Raw genomic sequence first — 13,212 nt, 5'->3', positions numbered from 1 at the left:
AGACTCTATTCAAAACAAGGCAAATATATTTGAAACTGCTCTGCGTTGTATTTTGCTGGCATCTCTAATATAGCGTAACTAAATCTCTTCTTTTCAGCCAAATGACGTCCACTGCTGGACAAAGGCCTCCCCCAAGGTTTTCCACAATGAACGGTCCTGCGCAAACTAAATCTATGACAACTAGAACTAAACATACAAAAAGAAGACACGTTGCCGGGTGCAGTCCCAGCACCACTTCGGCGGGTGGGCCTTATGACACACCAAAACCCTAGAGCAGGGTACTCACCTGCCATGTAGCACGTAACGTAGCATGTAACGTAGCCAACCTTCCAGCAGCTCGCAGCCGGCTCGTGCCTTTGTACTCACTTGATACAGTATCTGATACATTACATGCCGTGTACGGCTATCTTTATTACCTATCCTTATCCTATCCTTTCTATAAAAACAAACGAAACCTACTCTTATACACACCGATGTCAGCTAGCGACACATTCCCGCGGGCGGTAGAGAGTGGCGGGTGCAGTCTCAGCACCACTTCGGCGGGCGGGCCGCCGGTCGCGCCACTCCATTCTGGGGACAAAGGGTTCGGTTCGAGAGTTAAGGGTTAAGTAAACGTGGGAATTTGAAATTAAGAGGTTGAGAAAGTTTTACGGATTTCGGATGTTAACTTATCCATAATGCGGTGAACTTAACAACAGTATTGTTAACAATTTCAATTTTCAATACTTAAGTAGTTTTGAGATTNTCTTCACAGAGCGAATGCGGTATCCATCGGGAAAACAACTTTTTTACACCTAATTGTTCATGCAAGATTATTTGTATTTGACTCATGCCAATGTCTAAAGTTGCCTGAATTTCGCGGTATATCACATGTCGATCTTCTTCAATCAGCTTACGCACAGCATCAACGTTTTCTTAGGTGACTGCAGTTTTTGGACGACCTTGACGGGGATCATCACTGAGCTTGACACGTCCACGTTGAAATTCAGGAAACTAGCGATAAATTGTGGTTTTGGATGGGGCTTCATTACCAAATGCAGAAATCATCCGGTCAACACACTGTTTTTGTGTTAAACCACTTCAAAAGTCATAATAAATCATCGCTCTTGAATTTTCTCGAGTCAATTCCATTTTCTCAACGACTAAACAAGTTTGACAAGACCTTGTGATACGACCGAGAATCTTTTTTTAAATAAATAAATGGTATACGATTTTTAAAACCCTGGACTTTGCAATTAAATAGATTTTAATATGACTGGAACAGTGGAAATATTCCATTCCCGATACTTTTAGTGCAGCCCTCGTAAGTACCTACCTTGTAGTTATAGTCATGTAAAAGACTTTAGGTACATTGAATTAACCAAATTCTCATTTTACGGATCGTAGCATGCAGTAAAAGTTTTATTTAAATTGAATAAGTTTTGTTAAAGGCCAACCCTTTCCTAATGCGCAGTGAAACATAAGCGAAACCTTACGTTGTAATAATGCAAAATGCCAAAAGCATTATTCAGTTTAATTTTATTTTACGTATTAGAGATGAGATGACTTAGCAAAATGGTTTAATATAAAACTACCCACCAAAAATTTCACTTCAAAGTTTTTACGTTCAAAGCTTAACGTTCTGAAAAAGTGACTGGCGAGTTTGGAGTTCGTTGATTAATAATGTAGTTAATGAGTGATTACCGAAGGATGGTCGGGATGTTTTAAGGGAAAAGAGGTCATCCGTTAATAAATATCTTTGAAAATACCTAGATTTTGTTTTAGTTCATTCAAATGTAATGTTTTATTGGGGATCGAACCCACGACCTTTAAGCATAGTGTGGTATTCGAACAACCAGGATAAATACTTTGGTTTTCATCTGGCCTGTAGGTATCTCTAATAAGACAAGTTCATCAGCTTGATATGCCAACGTCTGTACTATTAAGGTACAGTTACACATGCTTAAAACCAGCGTGCACGAACACCTCAAAATGAGCATGCTCATCATTATCAATGTTTCGATGCACATGCTACTAAGTAAGTCAATAGTGGTACTAATGAGCATGTGTAACTGCACCTTTAGGCTGAGGTGCACCACCTTATTTTAACCGTGACATAGCCATAACCGGTGTTTTTGTATGGAGTTTGACAGACTTTTGACGTGTGTTAAAGTTAAAGTAATAAGGTGCAGCCCAGCCTTAAAGGCTAATTTACACGTGTTAAGTAGATAAGTAGGTAGGTAATTAAATTATTAACTTAATTTTAAGAAGATTAAAGATTAATTGCGTGTAAACACACGATTTAGTAGCAAGTGGAAAGTTAAAATTTAGTTGTCAACTAAATTTTAAGTAGCAAGTACTGTTTACACCCAATTAATCACTTAAAATTAGGTTAACTTAATTTTTCTGTCAAGTTGGTGGGCGGGGATTGTCATTTGAAACGTTTTAACAAGTAGTTTCATAGTAAACAAGAGCTTGACGTTTGGACATAGAATGAAAATTAAGTTAAAATTAAGTTACGATGCAATTTGATCACTTAACATTAAGTTAAAACTTAGTTAAATACGTGTAAAGCAGCCTTAGTGTTCTATTATTCTATGCGTTAAGTGACTAGTGCTAATAACACTCGCTTTACCGCTCTCACCGGCGGAGATCCTCGACGGCGCGGGCTGCGGCCGTCCCGTGGAGCCCCGGTCCGTGGGATCGGGCGCTTCGGTGCCGGTTGACGCTGCGGGAGAAAAACATAAATCAGCAGGTGTATAATGCAACATTATCATTTTCATCATCAGGTTATCTAGCAAGAGCTGAAAATCGGTGTTCTGTCGTTTTGGGGGAAGTGTTTATACTGAGCTCTTTGCTTTTTGCATCGCTGCGGCACACATCACTCTGACGCAGGGAACTATTTTTTTAAAAAATTAACACCTCTAATTTACCAGGGGCACCTCCTCCTCTGTTAAATTAGAGATGGTAACCTTTGTGGGGATGGACCTTTTGTGACATGTACAAGAAGAGTGGTAGTGGTTCTATTCTACTATAGTGTAGTATGGTAAATTTTTGGATCCTGATACAAAAACACATAAAAATAAATAATGGTTAAAGTACGCAGAGAGCTATTAGACTCTATGGATTTACACACCACGTTTTCACATTTTATTTGTTGTTTTCCTATTATAGAGATATTAGAATACATAGAAAAGCTACTACTATGCCTCGTTAACTCGTATTATAATGCTTAAATAAAGTTAGTGGAACAAAGACACAATTCATCACTATAATTCTGAAATTGAGATACCTATGCATTTAATCTGGCCAATGTGAAAGCTTATCCTTATAATGTTTAGTCTGCCTTTAAACTAAAAGTCGCCCGGTATAACACCACGCGTAGAGCACGTAACTCACGTGATATATGACTGGCCTAATGTTTCATTTCACGTCGTTGTAAAACTGCACAGCGGATTTGCATATCGGGGAAAGAGCTATAAACTTGCCCCAGGTTGTTACCCGCGGTCTATTTAGTTATTGCATAAGACCGTCTTCTTTCGTGGTGTGGGAAAAGCTGGTTTCTACGCACACAGTGGCGCGTTTCTCACAGCGAAATCAGTGAGATAAAAAAAATATGACGTGAATGTTGACGGTCGTTTTGTCTTGTATTCGTTGCCATTGATGATTTCATGAAACCGAAATACTGACGGTAAGTACGAGTAAGTGTGCGATAATCCAGATGACTTCGACTAAAAATACTTAATTTACGGGGAAAAAAGTGGCCTGTCTATTCACGCATTGGCTAGTACAGTCGACAAAGCAGAATAGGTATACATTTTGTTGTAAAATATCTTCTACTAAGACTTTTTTAGATGCCACAGTGTAGCTTGAAGTACTTTCTTTTGCTTTTGTCCGTACTGTTTTACTTTTTTGTAGCTACCAAGGGCCATACGCAATACTTCACAGAAACATGAGAAATAAGTATGAATGCAGTTGACTGCATTCTGTGACGAAAGTTGATTGTGACTTCAAAGTCACAAGCAACTTTCGTCACAGAAACGTAAACGTCATATTTTATTATTATTCCACTTTGAACCAGCAGTTGAGTGAAGTACTGGTTAGTAGAATGGTTGCATAAAACTCTTATCTATCTAATGGCGTAAATTCTAAGCAGTTTTTAATGCACACTTACGAATTATATTTACGTGAATCCCCGTGAGGGCATTAGACAAAAGCTCGACAAAAGAATGCTTCATAGTCGTGGAACCCTAAAACATATAATTTCCGGTACATTTCCTTCATGTTCGCATTACAGGCACAGGTGGGAATAATGCTGGTCCAGCGAAGATTCCAACCGGCACATTGCCAGGAAGATCCATTTAGCGAACGCAAAAAGGTGGTCTATTACTGGGTTTGTAAGAGCGAAAACACGAATTATATGTTTCGTTTTTGTGATGTTAATGTAGAAAGGAAAATAAAGAAATTCCTCTACTTTTTCTTTTATTGTGGGTAGGTATATTGTTCATAAAAGATTGAACTTTTAAACAGGGTTAAAAGAGGATTGTAAAGAAGTTGTTATTAATGTTATTCGTAAACAGTTAACAGCGGAAGGACTTATTTTAGTGGTGTAATAAACTAAAGTACCGGCTGACCCTTGTTGAAAGGTATAAACCTATTTTAAACGTGGACGTGTAATGCGTCATGTATCAAGTGGGGATGTATTGTCAACTTGTACACGCGTCCTTTTAATAATTGGCACTCTGATATGATACTAAGGCCCGTATTCACAAACATTATGCGCATGGACGCACAGGGTGACACACGAACCTATCACAGAACTCTATTCAACGCTGTGCGTCCGATTTGCTGCTTCACTTAAGCAAGTAACGTTCAGCTCTGTTTCAATACATTTTGGCCGAACCTTATTTACGTTCCAAGCCTATTAAAATAAGCTCTACGTATAGTATTTATTTAGGTATTACCGGATTGCTGAAGTACAGTCAGCTTTATTACCAAAGAATGTTTAGGTATGAAGTTTTGTTACCAGTTTTATAGTATGACGTGTCATAATATATGGGTAAGTTCCTATTATTATAATAATAAACATTTTAACCACGGAATTACTCGTTGAAGCATGCATGCACAAAGTTTTAAATTTTGCGCAGTACGGCTATCGTATTTAATTTTATTGCAATTTACATTTTCAGCATGCAAATTGGATAATTATAGACTTAGTGCAGTCTAGGTAACCTAGACTTTCACTTCCGCGCAATTTAAAGTTTAAATAATTTAAACTTAGTCCATTGGCTTTTTAATTTAACAAAGGCTTACTGCAGTGTTATTTATTGCAATTTTATTGCAGATACTGCAGTTAAAAGCAAACCAAAAACAATATAGGTACCTACCTACCTACTCGTACGTATACGTTATCCTACTAATAATGAATGTAAAAGTTTGTAAGGATGGATGTACTCGTAACTATGGTTATTTGTTCCTCTTTCACGCAAAAACTACTCAACGGGTTTTGATAAAACTTTATAATATTGTTTTATACCTACTTACATCAGAAGAGTATATTATATAGGCTATAATTTATAACCGCGCCGCGGGCAAAAGCTACTTTTGAATGACTATTAAATGTTACTATTTAAAAAATATTGTTGTATTTATTGTGAAACTATACGTGCCTAGTGTTTTTTTGACGTGTCCCTTAATAATTAACCAGCGTAGTTGATACGTAAACCGATTATTATTTCATGTGGCCTTATTACACCGGGTTCCATACAAGGTTGCCGACCGTTACAATGTTATTGTTCTTCTGAAATCATTTCCTTGTTGGCCCGATAAATTTAGTGTTGACATCAATATGCTATTAATTGGTTTTACTTTTGGAGGCGTTAAAATGAGATTGGTGTTCATTGGGTATTAACTAGATATATTCAAAATCAGATACAATAAGGTTGCATAATTTTCATCCTAATATTAAAATATCTATTAACTCTTTAACATAACGAAAAAGAAGAAGGAAGGTAGTCCTTCAGAGGTTGTTGTTGTCTCAAAATTTTATTTAAAAATCGATTCAGTAGCAATCATCAACATCATCATTTTTAGCCATAGGACGTCCACTGCTGAACAGGCCTCCCCCAATGATTTCCACAATGGCCGGTTGGTGGCGGCCTGTACGTATACGTATCAGTACGTAGCAGCAGTCATATTTTATCAGGTTATTACTAGAGTTCATTTGGGTACAAAACCTATAACGATAGCAGATTTTGTAACTTTTATTGAATAGCAAATACATATAACAAGATTGAGGCTAATGAAAAAATAACTCAAAAAGTATGCTCTGATTTACAAAATAAACAGCAATTAACTTTTTTGCCCAAAAGATTGAGTTTTCTCGGAATTCCGAGGAGGCGGAATTCGACTAATAATCTAAGCATTTCAATAGATGTAAAGGCCATGCTTTCAGGATTCTTTTGTGCGGATATCTCTTGAGCGGTATTACGCACTTTTATGTTAGCTCTTAAGGCATTTAGGCTTACAAACGCCTTGGAAATGCGGGTAATGTCATCTATAAATTCCGGATTTAGGTTTATATTATCAGTGTTAGATAACTGGAGTTTAAATTAAAAAATAAGTAAACAGTCTTATGCATAACGATATAGAAAGCTAATGTGAAAATTCTGATGTGAAAGATATCAATAAATTAGTAGCAGGAACTCCAACAGCAACCAATCAAAAAAATCTTCAAACTTTTTATGCAAAAAAAAACCTTGAAAACACAAAAAGCTTTTAAGCAGAGTTACGCCATGACGACTGAGCCAAAGCATACTATGCGTTGCGGCGACGGTGCGACGCCGGAGCGGTGTCGCTGCGTCGTCTTCCATAGAATCTGTAGCGCGTCACACGATACGGTGAAATATTTGCGATGCGACGCCGCAACGCATCGTGTGCTTTAGCTCTAATAAAAACATACTGAAAATAAATTCATGCCTCCAGTACTTATTGCCAGTGCTTTACACGCGACCGTTTGCCCTTTTTATGGTTTGAACACCTGATTTCGTAGTCAGGATCGCTATAAACTCCGTGATGCTTTATCCTGAACCGTTTACGGCTCTTCCTCGTAAAAAATATTGTCAGCCATGAAAAAGCAAGTAGGAACGAATGAATTTTCTTCCCGTTTTATGTTTTGTATAAGTTTCTCTATGGATCTACAGCTTTTATAGTAAGAGCTGTAGTTTAGAATATGATTTTTCTTTATAATAATCGAGTGCTTTCGTTATCCACAAGCTTGTAGGTTAGATCAGGCGTCTCGCAAGCTAAAAATTCAAATAAATAGCTACTTAGCATTGCGGCAAACTTTTTTGAATTACAACTTAACTAGATAATATCGCTTACTAAAGTAGTTATAGGTATGAGGTTTTTGTAAAAATCATAATATTGCCACAACGCAAAGATAACATTTCATAATAATCAGATTTTGTATAAAGCACATACGAAAGCTTCAATTGCCATTACACTACCATATTCGTACAACAATTAGAGCTATTTTACAACTAGCATTTTATTAACACAAAGTCACCTAATACCTTCTATCGTATCATTTACTCGTTCAAATATTTAAATTGGTCAAAAAGCGATTAGATTTATACTCGTAGTACCGCGAATGGTACATAATGACAAAAGTATAGCGAGCTAATGGCATGTCGTATACAGCAAGTGACTTGGTAACTGTAGGACTATTGATTGACCCTGGATGACCCTTTGGCTTTAATCAATCAAACGTTGTACGTACCTATGTGTCTCTTAATAATAGGATTGGTAGGATGCTTTGGTAACAGAATGAGGTAGGTTTAATGGGTTCATTTATATTTAAAAATTAAAAATCATCAGTTTTGGTAGAGTAGAATAAAACTACCTACTCCCACGGCCGTGGATGTCGCAAGACGACAGAGAATAACCCGTACACTGTTCGGTATAGAAGAGGCTAATGCCCGTTTTCACCATCAATCCCTAATATTTATGTGACCCCTATGGTACATGACACAGGAATTTTGTTTACATAGGGGTCACATAAAAATTAGGGATTGATGGTGAAAACGGGCATAATTCATCTATTTGCCTCTAGTAGGTTGGAGAGTGTCATAAGAGAAATGACCTAATGAGGATGAAATAGTTTCGATAAAAATAGTTGGAGTAAATAGAACGATAAATCTATAATACCTAAATAGCATCTAAAATACTAAGGTCAGTTACCATATTAGATGACTTATCTACGAGGGTTAAGAGGGCAGAAGTAAGTCAGCAATAATTTTGATAGTTCAATAAGATATTATGTTCGACAATCGACACCGACAGTCAAAGATTCATATTTCATAAGCTTTGAAATTGAAGCTTGTTCAACGATTAATTTCGATTGATTACATAATTGCGTTAATTACTAGACCAAGTGGGCTGGAGGAAAGAAATTAAAAGTTAAAATGCCAATAGTCGGGGTTGAACTCGATTGATTGTACCGAATTAGGTTTAATGGTAGAGTCACTTTGATCCACAATGTCGTCTATAATTAGTTGTCGTAAATACGTGGGTAGAATTAATACAATTGTTTGTCGCTTATGTATTCATGCAATGATAATTAGGACGTTTCCAAAGTTGCTTCAATTCTGTTATTATTTGCATACTTAGGTGACAAGAAAGAAAGAAAAAAGAAAAATTGTTTATTTGGTTCAAACATAGTAATGTTACACAATTTGGTTAATAATTATAGATAAATTGTTGAACCAAAATGGCTCCTACTCAGCTTGTATCATATTCCGTAAAGAACATGATGCTGGTATTCTGTAGGAACCATTTTGAAAAGAGCGTCACCAGGGACGCAATAAACATTGGCATTTCACCATAAACATTAATAAACTTTTACATAAAAATGTAACACTTAACAATCTAAATATATAAAAGGAGAAACTGACTGACTGACTGACAGATCAACGCACAGCCTAAACGGCTAAACGTAGGCACTTGAAATTTGGAAGGGACGTAGCTTAGGTACCGTAGAGGTGCACTAAGAAAGGAATTCTCGAAATTCCCACGGGAACGGGAATTAGCGTGAAAAACGGGATTCACGCGTACGAAGTCGCGGGCGGCCGCTAGTATGAAATAAAATCTACTCTTTATTGCTTAATTGTGGTAAAGGTGTTCCTTTATGTTGCAGTAATTTATGTAAATAAATGTGTCATCATCATCATTTCAGCCACAAGACGTCCACTGCTGAACATAGGCCTCCCCCAATGATTTCCACATCGCCCGGTTGGTAGCAGCTTGCATTCAGCGCGTTCCTGCTACAAATATAAGGTAAATGTGTATTTTAGGAGAATTATCAGTTAATGGGGCAACAAGCTAACGTTTATGATGTTAAAATAATTGCGGCCATTATATTAATTCTGATGGGCATCAAAAACGATCCCTATCAGACTTCAGAAGCACGATTTTACAAGTTCATAGCACTTTTGCAAGTAGGTAATAATAAGTAGAGGTCGTAATACAATTTTACGGCCACATGTGTGGTTTCCAAATTGAAAATAAAAGTTTCTTGAATCTGGGTTGAAGTTTCACACTTTTTTCAAGTGAAATTAATTTTATTGCTTAAAAATGTGGTCGGAAGAATAGGTAAATGATAAAGTCAACTTAGAGATATGAAATAATTCCTACAAATTCAAAAACTGAAGCCAATTACAAATAATGAACGTTTAAGTACTTACTGGGTTCTTACCGTATTGTTTTATATTTAGAAGTTATAAGTCGTCTAAAGGCTCTTAAAATCCACATATCGCTTAGTAAGCGCTTATAATGACTTTAGGGGTCGTGTAAATGCTAATTTTGACAAGCAAATTATCCACATTCCCCAAGAGATTCCAGACAATAATGAGCGAACCTACAAGGGGCCTTAATTTAATTTTGTAATGGTGTGCGTAAGAATTAAAATGTGGAAAGGTGGACTGAAAGACCCTTGATAAGAACTTTTTAGACTTTAATGGCAATTTTCTGGCTTGTCAAAGATAAACAAGTATTTTAAAAGTCATCGCTCATGGACGACATAGATATATCGATAAAAGTATGACAGTTGGCGTACAAANACATGCCATTATGACCCGTTCAGCACTACTATTAACGCTCGTTTTTCTATGACGCCCGACCGCTGCTCCGTGGAATGGACGTACGAGTGATATTGTCGGTGTTGACGGTAGTCGGCAAAAATGTTCACCGTTTGTTTTTTGTTTCTGTATTAGTTAAGGTATACAAGTGTAAATGTTAATGTATGTTTTAAATTCAATAAATTATTTGTATTTGTATTTGTATTTGTAAACTACTCTACTCATCAAACTTAATACTTTTTTAACATTCTACCTAATGTTTATACTTAATGATTACCTACTTCAAAGCTTAACCAAATTAGGTACACAATAACAAGAATAACAATTCAATCTTATGGTTGGAAATACGGTCCATATCAACATCATTTTTGGCCTATCGTCGGGTAAAATAAGATTGACTGCGTCTTTGTATAAAAAATATCTCATCCAAACCTGAAAAGTTAAGATAAAAGCATTTTGTTTGTGAAAATTCTACTGTAAGTTAAATGTAAGAAAGAAATAAGAAAAACTATAACATCTGTAGAAAAGGTTTTTCTACTTATTCAAAGACCAAAGCTAAGTAAAAGATGCCAACCACAATTTAAAAGCATTACCTAAAAGCTGATTTGTAGAATGTTCGCCGTCTACTGTCAGTCGTGCGTGGAAAATTTTCTTCTTGGCTCTGGAGAAATTGTGTCAAGATAAAGACTTTTCACTTCTTTCTTTTACACTGAGTACAATATCATTTTTGCCCAGATAAAGTTATTTTGAATCCAGCTTTATTATGTTTTTTCTTTTATTATAAGGTAAGGTATACGAGGGCGGCACTGAAAATTTCGGGAATCAAGGAAGTGAAACAACATTACTATTTAAAAATGTATTTATTGCTTTTTAAAGTATTCTCCGCGAAATTTGACACATTTTTCCATACACGAAACCAATCATTGAAGCAACCATTGCATTCGGAAGTTTGGGTCTCCAAAATGGCCGTTTTGTAGGCTTCCACAGCTTCTTCAGGTGATGAAAATCTCTGACCACGCAATTTATTCTTTATTTAAGGGAAAGTATAGAAATCATTAGGGCTTAGGTCGAGGCTGTACGGCGGATGGACTAATAATTCTATGTTTTCTTGCTCTAAAAACTCCTTTGTTCAGTGCGCGGTGTGAGAACTCGCATTGTCGTGATGGAGGATGATGCGGCGGTTGCAGTTCTCTTTACGGAGTTCAGAAACGACCTGTGGCAAACAAATGCTAGCATACTAATCTGCATTAACCGTTCTTTGTCCCCCAAGAGGAATAGTCGCAACATGGCCGGTTTTGGAGACAAACGTGGCCACCATTTTTTTTGCAACACTCCGTGAACGAACAATTTTTGTTGGCTTTAATTCATTTTCGAACACCCAAACTCGTGACTGGTTTTTTGTTTCGGGTTCGTACGCGTATATCCATGATTCGTCACCTGATACGATGTTGTATACAGCATTTGAGGATCCTGCATGTAATCTCCCGAGAGTTCTGACGCACCAAGTAACGCGAGCCGCTTTTTGCTCTTCACAGAGCGAATGCGGTATCCATCGGGAAAACAACTTTTTTACACCTAATTGTTCATGCAAGATTATTTGTATTTGACTCATGCCAATGTCTAAAGTTGCCTGAATTTCGCGGTATATCACATGTCGATCTTCTTCAATCAGCTTACGCACAGCATCAACGTTTTCTTAGGTGACTGCAGTTTTTGGACGACCTTGACGGGGATCATCACTGAGCTTGACACGTCCACGTTGAAATTCAGGAAACTAGCGATAAATTGTGGTTTTGGATGGGGCTTCATTACCAAATGCAGAAATCATCCGGTCAACACACTGTTTTTGTGTTAAACCACTTCAAAAGTCATAATAAATCATCGCTCTTGAATTTTCTCGAGTCAATTCCATTTTCTCAACGACTAAACAAGTTTGACAAGACCTTGTGATACGACCGAGAATCTTTTTTTAAATAAATAAATGGTATACGATTTTTAAAACCCTGGACTTTGCAATTAAATAGATTTTAATATGACTGGAACAGTGGAAATATTCCATTCCCGATACTTTTAGTGCAGCCCTCGTAGTTTACGTGAATTCACTATTCATTTCAATGTAAGTTTTTTTGCAATCTTAATGGAAACTAAGCTACTTATAACTGCCTAGAAACCAAAACTGACTCTCCAAGCTAGTGGGTACAGTTGATTAATGTTTGTTTTTTTTATTATTTGCTAGGTCTTTTTGTTTCTTTTTAACTATTAATAACTACTTAACATGACATCTTATTTAGGTAACTAACCGTTGAGAAAAATGTGAAGTTCATTAATATGTACTTATCATAAAACTTGATTAATTACCCAAAAGAAGTTTTGGTAATTAAATGTACCTACTCAAATAATAATTTAAATATTACCAAAGAGCATTACTAACTGCTAAATGAAATTTGCACGGGTATTTTCCTTTATGAATGCGAATATTGAAATAATAAGTTAAATAATTAGCATCCAAGTGACCAGAACGTTAATTAATTAACTACCTTTATTTGTACGCTAATTAATTCAGTTTCAGTAGCCCCATTACTTTTATTTATTTATTATTTTACTATGATTGTGGTTCTGAATATAAAATAGTTTTTATATCTGAACAATGCTCAGTCATAAGGCTGCTCTTTGTTCTAACCAAAGTATTTATGTTAAAGAACAAAAGCAGAGAACATTGTTTTGTGTATTTCTTTTGTTTCCTCTTGTATAACGTCAAGATTTTCTAAGCAATTTGTAAGCACCTGAATAAGTGAATCAGAAAAGCTTGGTGAAAACTAAACTAAGTCAAAAATAGACTGTACAAACAAAGAAGGGTTATTTGCTACAGAAATATAGGTACCTCTATAGTCTGAGATGCTGTCAACCAGATTAGATTTTAATAGAATTTGGCAAAAAGATATTCTGTAGCAAAAAAAGTCTGAGGTGGGCGAAATAAGGTATTTCATATTTGTTTTTTCGGTAAAAAAGGGTTATTTGATATTTTATGTGGTAAAAAGACTGTAACGGACGTAATATACTAGTCCAAAATCCTTCTTCTTCTTCTTTCCTCGGTGGG

General features: G+C 36.3%; 1 protein-coding gene across 1 annotated transcript in view; it reads right to left on the bottom strand.

Moving 5' to 3' along the window:
- Positions 1–476: 476 nt before the first annotated feature.
- Positions 477–13,212, bottom strand: part of LOC114364381 (uncharacterized) — a 46,481-nt gene continuing 33,745 nt past the window's right edge. The window contains exons 3-4 of the mRNA XM_028320522.1: positions 2,624–2,707; positions 477–570 (exon numbers count right to left, since the gene is read on the bottom strand). Of these exons, the coding sequence (XP_028176323.1) occupies positions 477–570; positions 2,624–2,707 (178 nt within the window). The remainder of the gene's footprint in view (positions 571–2,623; positions 2,708–13,212) is intronic.

The sequence above is a fragment of the Ostrinia furnacalis genome, unplaced genomic scaffold, assembly GCF_004193835.3.
Source record: "Ostrinia furnacalis isolate ACB-3 unplaced genomic scaffold, ASM419383v2 OfSCF0419, whole genome shotgun sequence".
NCBI lineage: Eukaryota > Metazoa > Arthropoda > Insecta > Lepidoptera > Crambidae > Ostrinia > Ostrinia furnacalis.
Note: the sequence above shows the minus strand (reverse complement) of the source record. Positions and strands in the feature narration are given on the sequence as shown.